The sequence below is a fragment of the Patella vulgata genome, chromosome 5 (genome assembly GCF_932274485.2).
Source record: "Patella vulgata chromosome 5, xgPatVulg1.2, whole genome shotgun sequence".
Classification (NCBI taxonomy): Eukaryota; Metazoa; Mollusca; class Gastropoda; family Patellidae; genus Patella; species Patella vulgata.
This window is the reverse complement of record NC_065883.2, coordinates 54,111,365-54,136,111: the sequence shown is the minus strand read 5'-3', so window position 1 is coordinate 54,136,111 and position 24,747 is coordinate 54,111,365. Positions and strand designations below refer to the sequence as shown.

Below are 24,747 nucleotides of genomic sequence, written 5' to 3'. Positions count from 1 at the left end.
ATCCTTGAAACTTCGCCCAAATTAAAGATACATTATGGGAGATTTTTATAGAGAGTTGGCCATTCTTGCTATAACAGTTCAAAAGTAGATGATGAAAGAAGAATGTATTGAAAATTTCAGTCAAATTACTTTATTCTGAACATAGTTATCATCGTTGTAATATTTGACTAGAAATGGTAGTGAAATGTGCCTTTACCTTGGCCGAATTTTTGATTGACAGGCGTTAACTCCACCTACATATCTCGATTATCAAGTAAAGTTTTCAATGGCATGCGGAAACGCTCTACAGCGGCCTCGCTAAGTATACTCTATCATTTAGCCTCGATCTAACTGACGTATTCTCACCAGGGTGCGCCATATTTGAATTTATCAATAAGTGAAATCCTATTTAAATCCGAGCTGTAGCCGAGCCATCCGTGGGTCTACAGAGTTGATTTTGGGCTTGTTGTTTAAATAAAGATCTAAATTATACCTTCTATAACATCTGAAGCCTAAATTAAGACTTGCAATAATCAGATTTTGCTCTTGCATAATGTATGTTTAAATAGTAACTGTTTTTTTCCATAAGCATGTGTAAAAGTTTATTGCTCTATCTAGTTACTAAATGCCTCTAAAACATTAGGATATCACGAGTTTGAATCCCGGTCTGGGGCGAGAGAAACAAGCCAAGTCCTCGTTTGTCAGGCACGAGATTGACGTACCGAGGAGCTCTTGGTAGTTACAAATCAAGCAGGGTTAGGCGAAAAGGTCATTGTCCTGGCAAAATTCACCCTCGTATTGCATGCGGCTTGTTAGTTTTACTTATGTATAGAAAAAGATGCTCAAACCAAATTAATCTACTTTTTATACGTTAATACGTTGTAGTTATTAAAGGCTACATTTTTCGGGACAAATTTACGAAAAAAAAACGACTACTGTAATCAAGTAATGGGGCAACATGGTGTTTTTAATCATTTATAGTACTATCCTTACTTCGTAAATAGGTAGGATAGTATTCCCTTGTGATCCACCGTCACAATGTCTGGCAAGTTTTACACAATTTAACAGAAATGGTCGACAATCCGGTCGCCCCGACTTAAATAAATCATTTCGGAATTTAGTTTATTGTTATATATATAATATAGACAAATGTACAAAAACAGTGTTGCTAATTAATCTTTGAACCGATGAGTACTGCAAGAAGACACCGTGCTTTTCTATCAATTCCAGTAATGTTTTTACTATTTGTAACAAAATTTCATTACGCTGTTGCTAATAAATGAATACTTGTTTGAAGCAGATTTAAAAAATCTGCAAGAACGCGATATTGAACTGTGTGTTTTTTACTTGTTGGGTATCAACGTCACATGTATTAGTATATATCGTTCATGCTTTTCAGTTTGTAGCAAACATTTACTTTTGGTATTCAGAAACAATTTTTGTAACCCTCACATTATCATATCATGACACCAAGTGAAACATGGAAGGCTGATTAATTGTGTCGATGGGGTTCAGTCATGGTATGTTAATTAAGTCAGTAAACGGACGTGCCTGAAACCTCCGAACTGGTCTAATAAAGACGGGCATACGCCATACAGTGTGTTATGAGGGAAATTTTTCCCGGACAGCGGCACTACGGCCTACTCTTATATCGAATTCTAACTGTCAATGGATTTTTTACGTGCACGCCAATGTGTACACGGGACCTCGTTTTTTGTGCCATCCGAACGACTAGACAGCTGTCCTTGTCAGGCCCTCCGTCCTGTATCACTGAAAGGGGGAACCACGCGGGAAAATCTGGATGAACTTTCTCGGCCAATGCAGGGATCGAACACCCGACCTCCAGACTAGCGAGCCAGCGTCTTAGCCACCTTGATCCCTGCCTGAAACGTGTTAAACCTGGTAAATTGTGAAGTTAGAATGTAAAATACAATAAATGGATGTTTCTCTCGATGAAATAATTCAAAGTTGAAATATGGTTGGACCTCTTGTCTGAATCGACATGTTTACCGCACTATAAAAATAATCAGCCTATAACTAGGGCTGTGACCATTAGATGTATATAGCGCCATTCATTCTTCAATAAGCAAATCAGATCGTTTTAAAGAAATTATATATAGCTCTTGTAGATTGGTTAGTGATTTGTTCGTAAGTAGGTCTTATCGCTGGAACATTTTTCAATCTTCTATCACAATCGGGAAATAACCGACCCTACTTGGTTGACGCTTCCACCCACATAATGTCCGAGAAGTTCCAAATATGCCGTTATTTATGGAATAAAGTCGATGAACTTTAATACATATTATATCCTATAGGTTACTTTTGACCCGTACTATTTAATTGGCTAGGCGGTGCGCACACTGCGTGAACAGTCCTACAGCCCTTCATATTATATTCGCTTTAAAAACGACATTTACGGCATTCATTTGTGAGTCGATATAAAACCTCCTATCTTGTACTGATATCTTTAATTTTTGTAATTCGAATAACGTTATGTTAATATCCTTGTTCTACTTAAATAACGATTACTCTTAATAACATATACTTATTTAAAGGCAGATAGAATTTAAGAAATTCCAAATACATGACCTAACTTGTACCAGAGTAAATTTAAAATAGGTCATAACTTAACTTTGATTCGATCGATTTGAATATTTGAGGTCCCAATTGTTTTTATATATGCATTTGATGGTATATGGTTTATTTTTGCATGTATTGGCTTTGTATGAAATTATACAACGTTGAAATGCATTAAAGATACATTATGGGAGATAAGATAAAGAGATGGCAGTTCTCGCTATAATAGTTAAAAACTAGATAGTGTAAAGGTAATTTGCTGAAAATTTCAGTCAAATTGATCCACTATGAGCCGAGAAAGAAGCGGGTGACATTTTTGCATAGTCTCGGTCATCATTACAAAAATCATTAATATAAACAGCATAGTCTCGATTGTCCACTTTTTTAAAATTTAATTATCAATGGCCGTCAGCGGCATATAGGAATCTAATCCAGCCACCATCGAAGGCTAGCCTTGACATCGAGAGTTTATTATGGTCTGGATAAGTTAATTAATGTCTAATTGATAATTTAGATAACATTTCAGGCCTAAAGAAAGACTTATAATAAGCAGATTTTGCTCTTGCATAATGCATGTTTAAGTGTTTTACGTCAATGTATTAATTGTGAAGAATGGGGTTTCGGCCAATTGTTCCGATAAATATAATGTCTGGTCTGATGTGTGGCTTTATCGGATATAAAAGCTCATTTTATGTTACATGGATTACCTTATTGAAAGTCGATTTGCTATGTTAACAGTCTAGATTCCCTGAATGAAAATCAGACGAACAAAAGCTCACTAACACGTAGAGAACAATCTATATATTTGCATAGCTTATATTGCTAATTTGAGAAAACCAAATGTGAAAAACTTTTAGTGTATCATCAATTTGAATTTGTTGTCAATTTAGCACATGTAATGGATTTGCGTACACCCACTTCAATATAGTATTAATTGGTGTTGCGTGATATAAATTAGGTACTGAAGCATAGTTTCCGGCAATATTCACGCCCTGGTCAAATATATTTATGTTTAAATGTGATGTCAATCATTCAATATGCCAAACATGAACATGGACTGTAATATGTCAGATCAACGATCTCCTTTACCGCTCTTTGTAGCTTATATTTAAAATCTTAAACTGTGGAAACTACCAATTATCATTGATTTCTGCGAGTAATTACCACAAATGATTCATAATTGTTGGGTCGTATACTTTATTTCTTTAAAAGGTGGCTAATCAATTAGTACACAAGACATGTAATACCCAGCAATTAGCAGTTATTTGGTGATAACGGACCTACAGGGACAAGTGGGTGACAAATGCCTTAATAATAACTACGATCCTCTCTAAATTTGATGTAACGGTAGACTGAGATATAACGGCCTCGGTTGATACTATTAGCTCTTGTAGTAGTCAATGATCTGGAGAAAATGTTCAATATCTGGAGCTGGAGGTGTTAAAGTCAGGTTTAGTTTGCACGAAGACATTATTTTCTGATACTGATACTAGACACAATTATGCAAACGTTTAAAGTGACACAACACATCACGCACGCGCACTTGGTCTCCTTTTTCTTTGACATTATATAAAACCAAATTCTGAAAATCCGTGCGTATCCGAAGTTCGAGGCGACGGTAAAGAAGATTTAATTAGTTTTAAAGTTACAATTTCATATTTTCTAAGAAAGTCAAAACATAATTATTTCTATGTCTGTTGCTCAATAGGTTGTCAACTCACTATTATACGATCATAGGTGTCATTCTCACACTTAAAACTCATTTACACCGGAAATAATAACACAATATTAACTCCCCTGTTTTCTATTCTCCACCATTGAGTAGCTATCCTCAAACGTTTAAATTTGAAGAGGAAAATGATATTTTTGCCAATTTCTCAACTGGCAATAGTGAATTATAGGATTATTAGGATTATTCTTTAACAAGGTAGGACTGTTTATGGATACCATCTATTTTAAGGCTTTATTTTAATAAATTTTAAAAATATAACGTAAAAATATGAAATTGCAACTTTAAGTAAGGTAATAGAATTCATTTAATTACAAACGTGCAGTTAATAGGATATAATTAATCACAATAGTACAGTTTATAGGATACATTTAATTACAAAAGTACAGTTAATATGATACATTTAATTACTAGTTTTAAGTAAAGTAATATAATTCATTTAATTACAAACGTGAAGTTAATAGGATACATTTATCTACAACAGTAATGGGATATATTTAATTTTTAAAATACAGTTAATACGATACATTTAATTACTAGTTTTAAGTAAAGTAATAGAATTCATTTAATTACAAACGTGAAGTCAAGTTAATAGGATATAATTAATATATAGGATACATTTACAGTAATGGGATATATTTATTTTTTTAAATACAGTTAATAGAATACATTTAATTACAAAAAGACAGTAACAGAATAGACTAAATTACAACAGTACCGTAATAGGATAGATTTAATTACAAAGGGACAGTAATAGAATTGATCTAATTACAACAGTACCGTAATGATACATTTAATTACAAAAGTACTGTAATAGGATACATTCAATCACAAAAATACAATGCTTGTAACACGAAAATCCCGGTTGTCAAATACCATGAGCAGGGCTTGCTAGGCTGACCCGGATGGTTCCTTGGAACTAAAAACTGTCTGTAACCATAAAATTAAAAAATTATCATATGTTAGTCCCAACATGTACATTCTATTACAAAGTTTAACAAAAATAGCGAGTTGATATTGATATACAAAATCATGAGTAAAACAAATAAGTCGTAAGAAAAATACAAACGATCTAGCTACTAATTATAAATATCGTCGACTGTAGCAGTAGGAGTAAACCCATTAGGTTAGACAGGCTATTCCTTGTTGCGAACAAGCGTGGGATCAAACCACTATACCTGGAAAGATGACAGACCTTGTGATCAAACACAATAGCGTTCAATGACCCGGCCACCAATCCAATAAAACATTTTAAGATTGACAAGCAAGGGGAATAATATTATAATATTAATCCGATTTAAAATCAGCTATTATATATTGTTTCGTATTCTATGTATAATCGCGCAATGGAATTTCAAAGACCATTCCCGACTCTCATATAACAATCTGAACAAACAGAATTAATAGATTTGGTTATTGCATGTAAAATCACTGTTTTATCAAATTGAAGTAAACCATTTTATCAATATTACATTTCAGCTAAGGTATTGGCGAACGAGTTTTATGCCGTTTTGTTGTTATTTAATTACAGTTTACAATCTCAAGCTTGATATTCAGTACACATTTTTCCGCATTGTGCCATTAATCACGTTAACGCATAAAACGTGCGTTAAAACACATACAGGGGGATATAAAACTCAAAGCAAAAGTTTAATTGATACATCATGGCGCATGACAATTGAAGTAAAAATGAAATGTCGCTTAATCTGACACTTCAAACGTGCTTGGTGCTTTATGTGAAATCCTTTCAGCCTAGAATGGGTTTTGTATAAATATTACCACAATCTAAAGTATACCGCCGGGAACTAGCGACCATTAATCTATAGAATATCTCGGTTTGAGACGAAGTTAATACATAGTGCTGGTCGAACCACAAACTTTACTGACAATTTCCGTTCTATTTTCTATATTGTGTTGAACGAATGATTCTAGCGACTGGATTAAACAATAGGCACAATCACAGATATATGCTTACTGAATCGGCACATTTTACCATAGCCATGCAACAACCCGCTAATAGCATAACTCTAATGAAGCGAAGGAAAAAAATACAGAGGATAGCCCTACGGATGAATGATCGTAGTATTATTCACTTTCATGCGGTTACCTTTAATGCCAGCTCTTCAAAACATTCGCATGATTAAATTCGTATTTGTTTTTTTACAAGCTAATAATTATCAGATGAATCTGTCCAGTTGAACGCCCTTCCAAATTAGTCCAATACAAAGGTATCTTTGTTAACCTCTTGTAAATTTCACATCAACTATAAGGTTCACAAAATACGATCTGTAAGGTACGGCTTTTAAATTATCAACCACTAATTGCCACCATTGGTTGGAAGTCGATTTTCGTGAATTATTTGTAGGGAGAATATTAGGTGCATAAAATAACCAGTTTTATTCATTTATTTAAGCATGCATTATTCAAGAGCTAAATCTGCCTATTGCAGGTCTTTCATTAAGCCTGAAATGTTATCTAAATTATTAATTAGACATTAATTAGCTTATCCAGACCATAATCAACACTCGATGTCATCATTAGCCTGCGATATTTAGTGGAATTGAATACCTTTCATGACGGATGATTTAACGTAAAAATGTATAACCGGAACTTTGTTTATTATCGTACAAACGGTAGTTATGACGTTCGAGGCTAGCCTAAAATTGAATTGCTAATATCTCGGTTCAGAGTGTAGCACTGTGACTGAAATATTCAGCATATTCCGTTTACAGTATTGTCTGTTTTAACTATTATAACGAGAACTGTCAGCTGTTTATCTAATCTTTCATAATGCCCTTTTGAATATATATATATATATGTATTACAGTATTATGTAATTTCGGATTTTTATATTCCGTTTCCATCTAGGACTAACCCTTTACTCGGTTTACATTGAGAATTATTTAAATGCTTTTTCTTTTTTGTTGTGGTGTAAAACCCCTAAATACTGTTCTGCCAAGAGGAAAATGTATTGCACTACAATGTCGTAATCTGGACATATTAGAAGAAATGATTTTTATGAGTCGGTCGAAAAGTGATAAACAACACCACAACGATTTTTATCTATGAGATTGGGAAAAGTCAGCATCAACACAGTGGTCATAATCGACTGTTTTCCTAGCCTTATAACTTTGTCTCCGTGTAATGACTTTAACGGAAATGAAATGAAATCCGGTTTCACGCCACACTTTTCTGCACCGACAGGGCTAATGAAGACGGGCATACGAAATGCAGTGTGCTGTGGGGATCTTTTGCAAATTCCTGTTCCAACACCCAAATAATTTGTGAATAATCATCTGTTCTTCAGCTGTTAGAAAATTGAATTACTGTTCAACTGACGATATTGGTGCTACAAAGTCTCTAACTCAATATCATTTAAAATCTTCAACATTGAAAACACGATTTATTTATCAAATTAAATCAGCATTGATATTGTGATCTTACCGGAAAAAGATGGGCTTTTGATATCCAATATTTAAGACAAAATAAACATTTTAACATTGGTACACGAATCGTGTACCATAATGCGCTTCAGCCCAAGTTGTAACAAGAGACTCGAGGGACGAGGCTAGACACATTGCACCAAATCAAACGGCGTATGTAGACAGGAATAACAAGACGCTAGAAATTTGAACTCGATTGAGACTGCTGGCTTATTTCGTCGAACATAACTGATTTGAAATTTGAGTAAAAACGGAAACCATTGAATGTAAATCAGTTTATATACATTCATATTACAGTATTATATGCGCTGCGACCCACTTTTGTCGATTTCTAGGTCCCAAATGTTAGCGATTTAGCTCCTTTAAACTATTTTTTTTTTTTTTTTTTTTTTTTGAAACCTGAATATTTTGTTCCGGGGGTGACATGTACCGAAATAAATAATTATTTTCCATTAAATGTCAGATATATTTGAATAAATAACATGGAAACAATATTATATTGGCATTTTCGTTTTTACTGCAAAATTGATTGAATAATGGGCATGAATATTGATATTTGAGAAGTAACATTTCGTGAGCCGTGTAATGTGTTATAATTCCTGTCCCCAGAGTTATTTGTTTATGGCAACGCTTCACCTTTCACAAAAATATGCTAAAATCCCATCAAAGTGAATTTCCTAAAGGTTATGTAATAATTTTAGTAGTACATTTCAGCGTCGGCTCTGGATTCATTCCACCCGTTTATTTTATAAAATAACCACTTCCAGAAGAAACAGTTTATGTTTTTCATTGGCACTTAGCACTGAACACAATTATCAAAGACCAATTGTATTGAAATGAAGTAGTTTTTAACGCGTCCGACTTTGGTGCATGAGCAGGCCTAATGAAGACGGGCATACATACACGCCAGTGTATACACGAGTGGATTTCGGTTGTTGGCGACATCCAGACAACTAGACGCTTATGTTGCTTGCACCACTAAGGAATGTTCTCGGCAAACACCACTGAGCAATCGGGCAATTATATACAGTCATAGAACATAAAAAAATCGAAAATCTGCGGCTTTAAATTTAGCTTAAAGCAATCAACTCACGCAAACGTTGTAGTTGGTGAAACGACACAACAGAACGATGACGCATTAAGAAAGAAAATTTAATTGGAACGCAGACTTAAATCTAGATGATTGTTAATAACTTACTACGCGCGGAATTGAAAAATAACAGCAACAATATTTCTTTAATTATTCGTTGATCCATTTTCGACATCTACCATTTCGATAATCTTTTGTAAGCAGAGTTCAGGGATATGGGATGTGTGCAATAAATACATCTTCATTTGGTCGACGACAGATATTCAAAATAGCGTATTACAATTTAATGACTTTTATTTGAGGCTGTTCGAAACTGAAAAGATTATCCAAACCCAATATCTAGATAAACTGGCCAAATTGAATTGCGACATTTAAAACTCATTCAGTATGATGCATGTGATATTTATTTTACATGTTAACCTTATATAACCAATTCCCATACCGAACATATAACAAATGGCCACCAAAAATCTGTAACACAATATCTAGATGAAATTAAGCGTTGTATACACAATCACACTAGATGAAATAGGACGTTGGATATAATTGAAGGTAAAATCAAGCCAACAGAAGAGTTGTCGTGTCCCATAAGGTGTGACGGACAGACATACAGCGAGATGGGAGCGGGGAGTAGGTGCAACATTAAAACAATATTCGGGACATTCTCCCGGACAGCATAACAACACAGTCCATTAGCAAACGACACTTTATAAATCTAAAGGAAATAATGAAATAGATTAATACAATCTCGTAGTGCTATTCACGTTCTATTTTGGATACAAATATTAGCCATGTAGTTTTGACATTTGGTGGACTTTTATCATTTGTATTCGGAGTTACATTTTGTTATTGTTGTTCTGCGAGTTATAGTGTGAATACAGATATTATCAGGTGTTGAAACATAAATTTTTTACATCAACTGAATAAATTCCACGTTGATATAATTGGCGCTCTGTATTAAAGAAGGAGAATATCCATAGATAAATCCACTGTTAATGGATTTTTGATAAACTGTCGATAACGGAAGCCCTGCTGTAACCGATAAGCTTTCATTTTTATAAATACAAAACACCGAAGCTTTGTTGTTTTTTGGGGTTGTTTTTTTACAAACACGGGTTTTGATTATGTTTGGGACAAAAAGGAACCTAGGTTTGATTATGATAATGACAAAAAATTAAGGTTTGATAATGATACAAACCTAAGCTTTGATTACGGCAGGGGAAAACAGATACCGAAACTTTGATTATGATAATTTCAAAAAGAAACCTAACCTTTGATTATGCGAAGGGTGGAATAAACCTTACCTTTGATTATGATAAAGACAAAAAGAAACCTAACCTTTGATTATGCGAAGGTTAAAATAAACCTAACCTTTGATTACGATAATTTAAAAAAGAAACACACCAGTAACCCTTGATTACACAAAGGGTAAAATGAACCTTACCTCTGATTATGATAAGGTCAAAGAGAACACAAAGGGTAAAATGAATCTAACCTCTCATTATGATAAGGTCAAAGAGAACCCTGACCTTTGATTATGGGAGGAGTAAAATGAACCTAACCTTTCATTATGATCAGGTCAAAAATGAAACCTAACCATTGATTATGCGAAGGGAAAAATGATTTATAAGGTCAAAAGAAATCTAAGCTTTGATTGTAAAGTTTGATTACGACAAGGTCAACATAAACCTAAGGATTGGCCAAGATAAGGACTCATTTCCCTAATGGCATCTTGAAGTAGGGGCTACTGGGCACAGTGAGCCATTTTTGACACATTTGAATTTCTATCCATTTTGATGTGACACATTATAGGCTTTGTCCCCCGACGCCCGATCTCCCACTCTACCCCCACTACAGTTAAATATTCACAATAAAAAACACACCACAGGGTAATTGATTGTTCTTTACCAATAAATATTGTTAACATCCTTATTACAGCAAAATATCGATACATGAAAAAAGTCACAATAACATAACTGATAAACAGAGACACATTTACATCAAATAGATTTTATATTTGTTCAAAAACTTTTGATGTATGTTATAACACTTGTCAAAACAGGAACCAGTTCCTTCTCTTTGGGAATTTATAGCTAATGAAGATTAATATTCAGTCCCGCATTAACCTGTGATAAACGCATTAAAATAAATATTACAAAGTATTAATGTTGTTTAGATTTTGTATTTTTCAGATGTCATTGACTTGTAGAATAGAATTGGCCGTAGCAGTAGCAGTTGTTATTTGCACGTGTGCGTGTGGGTTGAAAATCGACTTTTCCAGACTATCACATCACAGACGTTCATATATACCACAGAAAAGAGGATCAGAATGTACAGGTTGGTATTTAATAAAACAAAACATGAGCAGTGACTTAATCACACGCAAGCGCTTAACATTTACCATTTGCTCTCTACCCCCATTTAGCCCAAGAAACAAGTATGGCCAACATATTTAGGGTCGGTCGGAAAGTTCTTGTTTTATTTCCTTTTTAGTGGGGTAAAATTGAATATAACTTAATTACATACCACTTCTACTCGTTGCCACTGGCAACCTTTGATAAAACTGTCCTGTTTATTTTCAATACATGCTTCAAAGTATGCGTGTATCAGAATTATACAGAAAGAGTACTGTTCATTTCTGATACACGGATACTTTTATACTGTTTTAGATACCTATCAAGCAATAAGTAGCGGACGTTTAGTCAGACCCAGATCGCAATTGATAACGATGTCTCTATACAATGCACAAGGTTAATGTACATGAAACAACTAGTCAAAATCATAGTAACAAAACAAACCGGGAGGAACTACATGGCAGTTCAAAAACATATACAATGACATTAAATTAACATAACAACATATTACAAAAATCAATTATTATACATATCAATTGGCATCTATTTCATAATTTGGTTTGATTTATATGAATATGTAAAATATATAAATTAGAATGTTGAATAATAATTTTAATTAATTGTGATGATAGAAGGCGCAGTTCTCTTGCTGGACACTTCACAGGCATTGAAAATAAGCAGGATGAAAAAAAAAAACGCCTAGAAAGTCATAAACTTTATTACAAATAAATTTCAACGGAAGAACCATCCGCCGATGCATACTTTCACCAGGAATGACCCACGTTTCGCATTTCCTTTACACTACATTTAATAATATCGCAGTCCTCTACGCCATAGACAAGTTGTTTTGACGATGTGGTCTAAACAAACACGTGATTGTTTTACGCTCAGAGTATCATAGCAAGACGCACGTGTAAATACTACTCAGGTCGTCTCTCCACTGCGAAATCATTCTACCATGAAATGTAACGTGAGGCTCAGAAAGGGATAAATGAAAGAGCAGAAAGTATTTGTCAGTTTTCGGTTGAAACAACTCGATAATAAATACTATTTTTCACATTTTGCTCCACAATACGCGAAAGAAATGTGATGTAAGTAACTTATTAGCACCTTTCCTCGGTGTATCGGTGAATATCAGGACAGTTTTGGTCGGGAGCCGCCTCGGCTCCGCCTCGGCTGGGCCCGTCGACCAAAACTGTCCTGATATTCACCGATACACCTCGGAAAGTGTGCTAATAACTATTACTTACTAGATTAATCTTTTAATAACTTACATACACGTGTATATAGATAATTATATCGAAATTTCAGTGTTGCAATTTGTCGACAGAAAACCGCGTCAAGGCCGAGTTACAGGACTACAAACGAGAACAAAAATTAGGGTAGGCTGTTTAGGCTTAACGAATAGGGTCGGCCTGTTAACTATAAAGGGAGGTTTTTGTTGTTTATGTGGTCGGAGAAGGGATGGGGCTAACCAAAAACAACAAGGAACGATGGTGTCTACACTGTGTATAGAGAGCATATATATATATGATACTTATCCACGTGATGTCAATTTTCTCGAAATGATTTTGTGTCCTTCATTATTGTAGTATTCACGGCATTGACGACTGCGTGGAAATGATATGTAGCGTATGATCTTTTACCGTGTAGGAAAAACCTGTTTAATTCCAATATCCCCCCATGACCAGCATTGTATCCTGGTAGGATGGCTTAAATGAAAATTATAAATGACATAAAGATACATTCTCACGAAGGTATTTATTGGGTGGTTATCAAAAAAAATATGGCAAATTTGGTATATATGGAAAGTAGAGACGCCTAATCTTACTAGAAAAATATTGGATTTGCCGAGAAAAACCCATAGGATATCACTCACTGGCAACCTGACGGCTTATTATCTGCCAGCTTAACTTAGGGAGCGGTTGTTATTTCTAGATCGAATTGTTAGGCGGTTATGAGGGGTGTAAACGTATAACAGGCGGAAAAAGAAGTCGACAGAAAGTAATTCAAGAATTTACGTAGGCCTCAATATGTATAGTAAATGGGCAGTAAGTAATGACAAATACATTCTAACTGGGTCCCCCCTCAAGCATGTTAGGTGACAAACATGGATTCTAAAAATAGATTTTTTTATAGCTTGGGGTATCTCCTCGCGAATACAAAGTTTTGAGAGGGATTGGAAGCAAATATTTGATGATTAATTAGATTGAATATGTTTTTAGTCCGAATATATTATCAAATCAAACAGTTTGTAGGTCTGAAGGTATCTTTAAGAGTTAAAATAACGATGACACATTAATTAGATTTCTCTAGCACGCGAAGTCTTTAAGTTTCAATCCCTGTTTATTTTTTTTTGGCAAACGCACAAAATCCAAATAGATGACACGGTTATAACTATCGCTTGTCTTAAATTCCTTTTCCGTAATCGATTCTAAATGGGAATGCAGTGATTTGAGACCGGGAACAAATTTGAATTTCAGATGGGTTTAAATTTCCACTAAATATGGTTGATTATAATATAATACCTGGCAAACTTGCTCGTGCCTTCTATAGTGGGGTTGATGTCACCAGAAAATGTTTTAACCTAGGTCAAGTGTGTGATGGAGGTTTGGTGTTTGATACAGTGAACAATCTGTCACGACGAGTATCAAGTCGAAGGGGCTCGATACGAAGAGTTCTGAATCCATTCTGTTACACCGCATGCGTCATCACCAAAAGCATGAGTTGTTGTCTTCATTTTATACTTTTGCTGTCAAGAAACGTATAACCTAGATCACACACTAAAACCAATAATTTCTCTTTTTTTGTGAAAAGTAGTCGAAAAGTATTTAGTCTAAACCAAGGATAATTATTATGCATTGCTTCTCGTCGTAGATAGGTATCCACAGGGACACTTTTTTCAGTGACTGGTTCTTAATTAGTATGCGATTATGTGTCCTACTTGTCGTATTAAATTACCATCATACTGGCACACTAATAACATGCTAAAGACCGCTTGACACATGACATCGTGGCATGATACATGGCATTTTCAAATGTACAGTTGTGTTAAACACGGTGTTAAAGATATAATAATGAAATCTAACAGATCAGATGTTGTGTTTACCCATGGTTTTGTACAGATACAAAAAAAGAGTAAACAAGACAGTAATCATTCGAAACTGGCATCTAGACAATTTAATGGACTGTGAAATTGACAAATATTACGTTCAATTTTGAAATTCAGGGCAATTTGGTTTGTAGGCTGGGCGCATAGATAAAATCTTATTAGTCAAATGTCAATAAAAACGATTAAGTCGATTAAGCAGACTTCCCGAACGATTGCTTCATTCATGGGGTTAAAGATCAACTTGTCATAAGGAATAACCATGGGTAGAGTTCGAAGTAATCCAACAGTAGGTATCGTCCTTCCTTTATTGGTGCATTTCCTTTATTTATTTGTTCCTTTTGGATATTTGTAGTAATGTTATAAGCTTGGATCGACGATGCATTGGATAGTAAGACACAACAAAAGCTTTGTTAGCCACATCATTAACTACTCAGTTTGGCGGTCTGTTATCACTCTTTTGAAAGAACAATATTGGTGCCAGTCATTATCACATATTACGTTTCAAATATTATTTTATCACAGAGATCATTGCTACGATAGAGGCGTAATCAATACTTCAACAATCGGAAATGACGAACGCAAAAGGAAAACGCGAGTTATCCCTCTATATAACTGACTGAAGTGACGAGTGATAACAGATACATGGGCGAATATCTGCTCACTAATAATTCCTTCGAAGACCAAAAGATCTTGTCTTTACGTGTCACGATTCTTAAGATAGCCACTTGGTATTGTAAAGATACCTGCACTAATACAAACTGTGCGATATGATTATATTTTGACCATAAAAAGATGTTCCAACTAATCTATCTATCAAAAGTTTGCAGCTTCCTTCAAATCATTCTCAAACTACCCCAAACCGTAGAATTATTTATTTTAAACATCCTTTTTTGTCATGTGACTTGATTAATGGAGGGCACAAAATCAGATTGTGTTTTGTCGTTACTCGCTGCCCATTCACCATAAATACCAAAGCCTAAGTAAATTCTATAATTATCCTCTGCAAACTTCTTTTTTCCACCGTTTAATTACTGAGTCTACGGTACTTTTATGTCTCGATGTTGCCACAACCGCTAGCATTCGATCATCATATACGAAGCGCTCCCTAAGTAACTCAGGCATACAGCAAGCAGACAGGTTGCCAGTTAGCGATACCCTTACATTTTTGTCCTGTGCGCGGCTCATTGTTTTTTCTGGGAATCCAGTATATTTCTATTAAGATTGTGTCTCTCTACTTCCATATTATATCAAATTTCTATACTTTTTATTGGAAATAACTACCTTATACATACTTTCGTATAAATGCTTCTTTAAGGTAGACTAACGTTTAACCCAAAATAATTAAATATGAAAATAGAGGCTCCCAGCTTTTTTTTCTTTTTTTTTTTTGCACTGAAATCTTTAATTGGAGTTTCCACGTTAAGCGTATTTGTAAGCGATCTTGGCATTGCGTGTTAAGCTTCTTATAATAGTCAAGATCACTATTTGATATTTTAATACGCACATAGTCATTTGATATTATACGACAAAGGTAGAACAGTATTCCCAGTGATGTAAATGTGAAAATAAATAATTCATAAGTAATATCAGTTTTAATCTCACGATTTTACTATGTTTTTATTTACCAATTAACGTTAAGCATGTGCAGTTGATCATATCTACCGGTGATATATATTTTACAAATGTAAACAGCATATTCTAAAAATAGTAATTCACGATTAGCATTTCTCCTAGTCTATATGATTGTATGTAAATATTTAAATATCGTTATATAGCCTTCGTTATTACAAATTTGAATTTCTCGTAATCCACTTACTGTAACTAAAGTTTTCAATATCTTATAAAGCCAACATCCAATATGAGAGATTAGCATTAATTTTTCTTAATCCACTTACTATAATTATCAAAGTGTTAGGTAATCAGAGATTAGTCTTTCTCTTAAATTAGTATGTAAAATTTCCAATACCGTGATAATGCTGCCTTCAATATTATACGAGAGCAGTTTTATAGAAAAAGCGATCCTACTAATCACTGACAACAACGGAAAAGAATTTTTGTTTCTTTGTCATTTTCACTTATCCATAATTTTGTCAATTTTTATTTTGAAAACATTTATATTTTGGATTATGATGTATAGAATATATATCTTTGTGCAATACTTTGTGCACTACTGACCAAAACCCCAACATTGTTGGTGATTACTATAGACCTAGAAAAAGATACAATTTAACTAAATGTCAATCTGGAAATAGTCTCCCATGGAATGACATGTATATTATGTTAAACGGATACATGTGCCATAAGGGAAGAGTTTAATGACTTTATAAATGGTTTGATTGCGGTAACACACTGTTTAGAGAAGATATTGTTTCATTTAAGCTGCCGCAGTAAAGTGTTGATATTGAGTTGATTCTTGATGGGAGGGGCTCGATATAATTAAAGTTTAGTTTCGAAAGATTAAGCGAAATCTAGTTTTTTATGACTTTTTCTCCAAATTTTAGTTCCCTTTTCATTTATATCTGAACATTTGCTTTATCTATCAACGACGACAGATTATCACCTCAACACACAACACCCATCGGAATCGACAATTCAATTTTATTTTGACCTAGATAAAAGTGTTTGAAACAATTTCAAAGTTTCGGATTTAGCACACAAAGTGCGCTTATCATTTTATTTTCAAGTTAAAAATGTCGAACGACCAAAAGAGATCGTTCATTTCTCTGGAAATGTCATATGGCAAGAGAAGTAGTAAATTAATATAACATTGCAGGTTGGAGATCATTTGTGAAGTCTTAATTAATTACTCAATTACTCCTGATTGATTCCAATTTCAAAAATTCAATAAACACAACAGCTTTATTGTGCTGCGTTGGTAGATTTTTTTCAATCTTCAAGATGAAATTTAAGTCATTGTTGAAGCATTACGTAACGTACAGTCTCCCTTATTATGTTAAATATTGAGAAGGGAAAACAACAAATGAATAATATATGAACCGAGTAGAAACTTAATATAGTTGGGAGTGTCATTGAGGTAATTTCAGCGCCAGTGGAATAGTTATCCATGCCACTGGATTCGATACTTTCAAAAAGTCATTGTAGTGCATAATTATGTGGGTGTTATGGAGCTTGGAAGGTTTGAGCGTAGGACAAAGCAACAAAAAACATGAGAAGTCGGAAAGTTGACAACAAAGGGATACACTTTTTTTGCAGAGAAACACAGTCTTTTGAAGATATAATGCTTTAAACTGTAGTGACATACAGGAATAATTGATGACATTTTGTGAGTGTCAGGACGAAAGGCGAAAAGATCTTTGCGACGTTACAGACGACAATGTATGAAAGGTTTTATCACGTAACCAATAGCAATAATACTGCCCTGGGCTTTCAACTCGAACTTGTAGATAATTCATTATACATACTTGTCTGTCAGTGTGGTGACATGCAAAAAGATAAGATGCGGACTTTATATACCTTTATTCTGATAATCTAAATCGTCTTCATATAAAGAATTATGATTCTTTTAAGTATTCGATTATTTCGGCTTAGTTAAAATTTCCTTTGGGAAATATCATTATCTTCAAATAGCCTATTATTAATATTGGCGACGACTGTTAGCTTGTAAATCTAATTTAGTTTGAAATATTAAAGAACGAAAGACGCACGTCATAAATTAGATGGTTTAAAATTTGTGAGATGCAAAAAGGGCCTGGTTTAAAGAACGCTTTTAAAATGTCAAAAACTCTTCGATTTTTGAAAAGAACAAACGGTTGATTTCATATATTGATTAGTTTCGCTATAATAACAATCAGTGTTTTTGTGTAAATATTATAGAAAGCCAGTGTTGAGATACAACCGAAAGCCAGAATATAAAAGAGAATTAGTAAAAATCCGACTTCGTTTATATTTCTTATGTTGATTAGTTTCGCTATAACAATCTGTCTTTGCTAAGCATTTTACGTAAAATGTTATAGAAATGAAATGGGGTTTAACGTCCCACCACTCTGTTCCGACTGGAATAATGAAGACGGATATAACTACTATAGATAAAGCTAATGTAAGACATAACAGAAAGCTAAACTTTACAATAATATGAGCAAAAAGCCGACTTTTCGTCTTTATTTCGAAACAAACATTTGATGAATAGAGATTGTCCCATCAGTAATCGAAATAATACATCGGATTACCCCAATTCAGTACTATATTTTGAACTAAATCAAAGAGGTTTAGCTCTGTTTGACCTTGACTGTTGGCGAAATACACATTTGAGTGAACCTTTTATATTCATTTAACATTAATATAGTTTTGTAATACGACCTTTTGTAGGTAATCAACGTGCAGTGGAAATATTATTGTATCGTGGCTACTTTCAATTTAAAATGGTATATATGTCTTACCCAACAATTTTCCCACCCCTATATTGCCACCTCGCATCGTCTCCATACTTAGTATCGTCCATATGTTTCCTGTAATTTATACTTTCCTGATTCCCCGCTATTTCATCCTTAGGGCGCCATTAATTCCCTAACAATGATGTCTCTTTGACATCCTTAACTAAACGCTGAATAAAGATACTTCAGAAAAGTCTTATTACTTTTTAATTGTCCTGTCGTCTGTATGTCGAGGGCCCCCTAAAATGTATATAATATGTTATATGATAATTGGAATTCTATAATATCCACGAACGGATAAAGTAGACTATTTTTCTCAAAGCCATATGTAGTATTAAATATAACTTAATTAATTCTGTCTGCACTGAGAAAGTCTTCCAAAACAGATTAATGTTTCACTTATAGATGAAATATGGATTGTTTTGGGTACGTCTTCTTTTCTGGAAGTAGCAGGCGAAGCTTTGCGATAATTGAGTGCTTAATAACAGACATTCCGCCAAACGTTCAATAAACCCCGAATGTTTATTAATGTTTGCTTTCATTTAACCGTTTATAATGCTGGATTTATTTTAAAAGTGTAACATCTATTTAATATAGCTAAGGGGGGAATAAAACTCCTTCGTTTTTTTGTAAAGAAAATGATTAAATATTGCTGGGATTTCTCAATAAAACGGATTATGAATTTTGAATCCCTCCTTTCTCTGCCGATAGCCCATCTATTTAGGGGTCATTGAATCAACTGTATCCGATATTGGTGGTTTACCGAGGAATGCTAGGGCATAGACAATTATTAAGACAAGAACATTTCTCATATATGAGTTTACTACACCCCGGCATTATAGATTTGGAATTAATTCGATGAAAAAAATAAAATCATCACATTGTTAAATCTATTAATAAACAATGACGCGTTTATTAAACGTCTAATGATGTCTTAGCTGGAATGGAAGCGTTATAGCTGTTATGTTTTATTTTTTTTCCTGGAATTACTTTTATAAACTGCAGATGTTTGGAATATTAATAATCAAAACATTGTATAAGAAACGCATGCACACCCACGCATGTACATGTTTCCTATTATTCTGAGCTCATATATGTTTAAAATTCATTACATCTTTTGATTATGTAGATTGATTCTTTTCATTTTTTTAATTGTAGGTAACCCATGTCCCGCCGATAAACCATTTTTATGTAAATCATCACCTACATGTATTGCTCTCAAATATGTTTGTGATAACACATTCGACTGTGAAGATGGTTTTGATGAAGAAAAAGCTCTTTGTACAGCAGGTGAGTCTTTCCTGAAACACTTCAATAAATTTAATCTGAATTAAACCTTTTAAATCCTCATCGGAAAGGCTCTGACTTTTAGTAACAATAATATATACTGTATAAATGTTTTAATACACGTGCATAATAAAAAAAAAACACCCCTTTTAGTTCTTGTTTACGGGGTACGAGTGAAACCGAATCGGTTACGCTTCCATTTGGTTTCTAGTTGTAATGTGGAACATATTATTAATAATAGACGAGAATTGATTAATCCCGCTGCTTCATAGTTTCGTTCGCTTCACGGAACAATCTACTAAGGCTTTGCAAGAACCTAACTGTGTAGTATTAGTTTAAATCTTGTTATTCTCTTTCTTTATTCTCTTGTAGAATATTGTCTTTTACTCACTATTATTAACATTAGGTACTGTGCTGTGTCATATGCCTACCATTGTACTTGCAAAAATGCCAAGCAAGATTCGGTACCGAGCAAATCCGGTTACCAAATCTAACCGCGAAACTGGCATAAATGTGACTCCCACGCATAACTGATCTCAATGTTAATATTTAATCATTTTGTCGTAAGAAATAAAAAGGATTAATGGGAAAAATAATCTTATCTTGTCCATTAAGCAATCCATTAATGTTATTTCTTATTGATTTACCTAGTTCAACATAAAAAGACTACTCTTTTAAAATCGAAACCACTAATTCGGCGATACACCCGATTGTTTACAAAAAGGAATGTGATTGGTTTTAAAAACAATGTCAAGGTCAATGAAACAGTTATTCTAGAAGATCTGTATCGGTGCTTACATTAATCAAAGTTTGCTGTACTGATTTTTTTTTTTTTTTTTTTTTTTTTTTAAGAAACACGTTTAGATATTATAACTTATTGTAAATATAATTAATTATTAAGTCATTTTAATTGTCGGGCTTCCACTTGATCCAGTACAGTTCGGTCCCCAGGATAATTGAGATTAATGTTCGAGTTTTTTTTTAAAAGAAACACGTTTAGATATTATAATTTATTGTAAATATAATTAATTATTAAGTCATTTTAATTGTTGGGCTTCCACTTGATCCAGTACAGTTCGGTCCCCAGGATAATTGAGATTAATGTTCGAGACTAAATCATGCCAACAGTTTCATAACAGTCTTCCAAGTCAATCAAATATAGAGTTTGGCAACGACTTGAATAAAATTTTAAAAAATACCGTGTTATTAAACTGGTGGAAGCAGACTGGTGATAAGGCCAAGATAAATATTCATACACTGAAGCAATTGAATCTTAATTAATAAATCCAAACGTATTTTCTTTGTAGCATCAAGACCGTCAGTTGAACAGTTATTCAATTTCCTAACAGCTGAAGAACAGTGGATTATTCCCAAATTATTTGGTGGTGTTGAACCTGAATTTGCTGCCCATGGTTTAGCTGGTGAGTAAACTATCCCAATAAGCTATTTTGTTTCTTGCCACAGTAGTTGGGTTAGGATTTATTCCATGGGACTGATAGAGAAATCAAGGATTCATAGACGAGGTGGTTGACACCTGGCCAATTTCATACTGTAAAGTTTCAATCAAATCTAAACGGGCTTTTACTGTCTGTGTTTACTTGTAATAACACAGACAGCAGAATCGGTTAAGATCAATATTAATATTTGTGTATGTATATCTAATAATTATATGTATAAATTTTACGGGATTCAGCAGTTAATAACATGGGCAGTGGTATATAAAAGATAATTTGGATTTCGTGACAGACTTGTTCCTACATAGAACTCGTCGGCGGAAGGATAAAACTGGAATTTCATAAAATATTTCCCTGTATCTTCAAATGGTATCTTGTCTAGAGCTCGCACATTAACATTGTATTTTATCTGAATGGTCATAGATATTTCAAAATGATAGGTCATTGTGATATCGAGATGGGCAATCACTCAAATTTTCAAAATGATTAATAGAAGTATGTGTATATTAAAATAATATAAGTTGCGTAGTAGGTATTGTTAATTATCCAGCGGGACAAACGGGCTAATGTTCACCAGTTTTTGTCGCTGAAAACTATGTAAAAAAATGATAATGTTGACAATGCCCAAAGCCAAGGTTAGAAACAACTCAAATGATTTAAAAGTGTTGAAATCAGGAGAGCCATTCTCTAATCGGAATCATTTAACCTTTAACTTAAACCTATTGATTTTAACGTAAGTAATGGTCGTTTCTAGATTTGGGTTCAGATGTCGAGAAGGAGTAATTGCCTTAATATAATCTGACGTACCTACTGTGTTCACAGACCATATACCTCACCAGACGGTCAATACAATTAAACATGTCTGTCTTTGATTTTGACAGATATCTTGATAAAATACAACCATATATATATATAAAAATGTAAGACAATATCAAAATATCATCTGGAGCAAAACAAACTAGTCCTTATAAAGGTATTGCTTTCTACGAAAAACATAACAATCATTAAGATCATAACAAAGTAGTCATTTTAAGGATATTGAGCTCTAACAAAAATAAAATAATTATTATCAGGAGTATAACAAACCAGTCAATTTAAGGATATTGCATTCTCAAAAACACAATAACCAGTCAACTTAGAGAATAGATAAACACTAGATACACCTTTATGTATTTTGTTTATGGCCTAACAGGTGCGCTGTAGGTAATAATGTCTGTCACTGAGTCAATGGTGTGGTTTCGATCACAAGCTTGTACGTGGCAAGGAATAGGGTCGAATCCCCAGACCCGTGGTCTGTCATTCTCGCTGTTTTTAATAAAAATGTTCCGTCGTCGTCAAGGTTTAATAGAAAAGTATTTGCTATACGCCTTCTGTTTACTCTGTAGATTATTATACCATTATATTATGGCGGACAAATCTATATCTAATCAAATTGATACTACAGGAAACAATGGATGGGATTTGATCAGGGTGTATTGTTACCGTCTATTGAGGATGTATCGCTGATGAATTCTCACAATAGATATTATTAATACAGTGCATGGGAATACTATTCCATATTATTCTCCACAATGTCGGAATTCTCTTGGGTTCATGATTATGCTTTCCAGCCCGGGGTTCGTCATTCACTAATCCGATTATTTTGATATTATATTTTCAGTTGCCAGTGATATTGATGATTTGAGCATGACTCTCGGACTCACGCCTGAAAATGTTAAGAACCTGCATAAAGCATTCCAAGCTGCAATGGAAGGAGATGAGCGACCTTTATTGGCGATGAACATGCCCGAGCGCTCTTGGCACGAAGTACAGTACATGCTTCAACAGCTACTGGACAGCGGCTTCAAGCTCTGAGATCACGCGGTACGTGTTGGCTGTAAAAGCTGTGGATAGAACCATTAATCCCACTAGAATTCCTGCTTTCATCTAAATGTAAAACTCCACTAGAAATCATCGTTTCTGTTTTAACAAGAAGTTCAGAGTAAATACTCTCTCCGTTCCAGTCCAGTTCGACAACATTCAACGATTAGTATTATTTTTTTTTCGTTTCTCGTGTACTTAAGGGACTATTGGCCTCGCGCCTATACAATGACGTCATGTGATAGATGTTGAAGTAGAATTTAAGCCCTTTCAGATGCTGCTGTTTGTAATACTTGTAGTTTCAAATTAAATCTTCTTAATAGCATATTGTTTCATATAGTATCTCAATTATTCTTTGTCTCAATTGTATTACTACGAGTTATTTTCATATCATATTGATTGAAGGTTTTTAAACTGTATTAACCGTCACTATTTACTTTATACGAAGTTCATATCGTTCAAATAGAATCTTAAGTGTTATATTGGCAATATCCCGTTCTTTTTACATTTAAAACTGTTTCCTAGGTGAAATGAAACAAAATAAAGAATTCGGTGTCCTTCATTCTTCCCAATAATAGCCTACGCTTTCGCTTTTGAAGGACATAACACGCAATTAGCAAGAAAATGAAATTGGGCGATAATTCATTCACACAAGCAAAAGTTACGTCACGCCCGATGACGTCAAGGTGCTAAATTTGGCCCAGTATTGCTGCGATGGAAGAGAATTAGCAACAGGGAACAATTAATTATTAAAAGTAATGTCAAAACAAAATCCTATGTAACACTTATAGTTTCTGGCTATTTTTACAAGATATTTTTGGTGTGTATGTCATATTATGTAGATCCTTTTATGTAAGTTATTTTTCGGGTTTGGTTTTCTCTTTTAGTAAGTTATTTCATATACCCTAAAATCAATAAACTAACGGTTTTCCTTAATGGCGTTCTCAAGGAGGTATGTGTCAATGTATGTGATATATTATATATAAATATAAATAAATATAAATATGATAATTATTTATTTCAAAATCGAGAATCAATTGTTTTAACCCTCATAGTACCTTCTGACTGTACATTCATCATGACAAATTATAATAAACATAACATAGTTTCTTAATAGCAAGACTTCTTTTGCATTCTGGATAAAAAGGGGAGAATCAGTGTAAAAAATGAAATAAAGGAATTAAACCAACGCTGATTTTCTGAAAGTAAACTGTATGTCAAACTGAAAGATAACAGAGTGGATATGGAATCAAAAGCACCAAACAGATCGGTTCAAATCATAGACTTGAAATGTTGTCATCCGGAAAGCTTATGGTCTGTTTTCAGTCTGTCTTGTTAAAATTAGATATCCATTTCGTTTCGTATTTTTTCCTGATTTCTACACAATATTATAATGGATCCAACTTTCGATCACCGGCGGGTGAGCGTTATTTATATCAGCAATTACATGGTATAATCCGGGTATTCCCCA

At 33.9% G+C, this 24,747-nt stretch overlaps 1 protein-coding gene across 1 annotated transcript in view; it reads left to right on the top strand.

Annotated features, from left to right (window-relative positions):
* Window positions 1-24,466, top strand: part of LOC126821277 (neuropeptide prohormone-4) — a 61,626-nt gene extending 37,160 nt beyond the window's left edge. The window contains exons 2-5 of the mRNA XM_050549674.2: window positions 11,011-11,155; window positions 19,834-19,965; window positions 21,270-21,383; window positions 23,077-24,466. Coding sequence (XP_050405631.1) covers window positions 11,011-11,155; window positions 19,834-19,965; window positions 21,270-21,383; window positions 23,077-23,270 — 585 coding nt within the window. The 3' untranslated portion in view covers window positions 23,271-24,466. The remainder of the gene's footprint in view (window positions 1-11,010; window positions 11,156-19,833; window positions 19,966-21,269; window positions 21,384-23,076) is intronic.
* The last annotated feature ends 281 nt before the right edge of the window (window positions 24,467-24,747 follow it).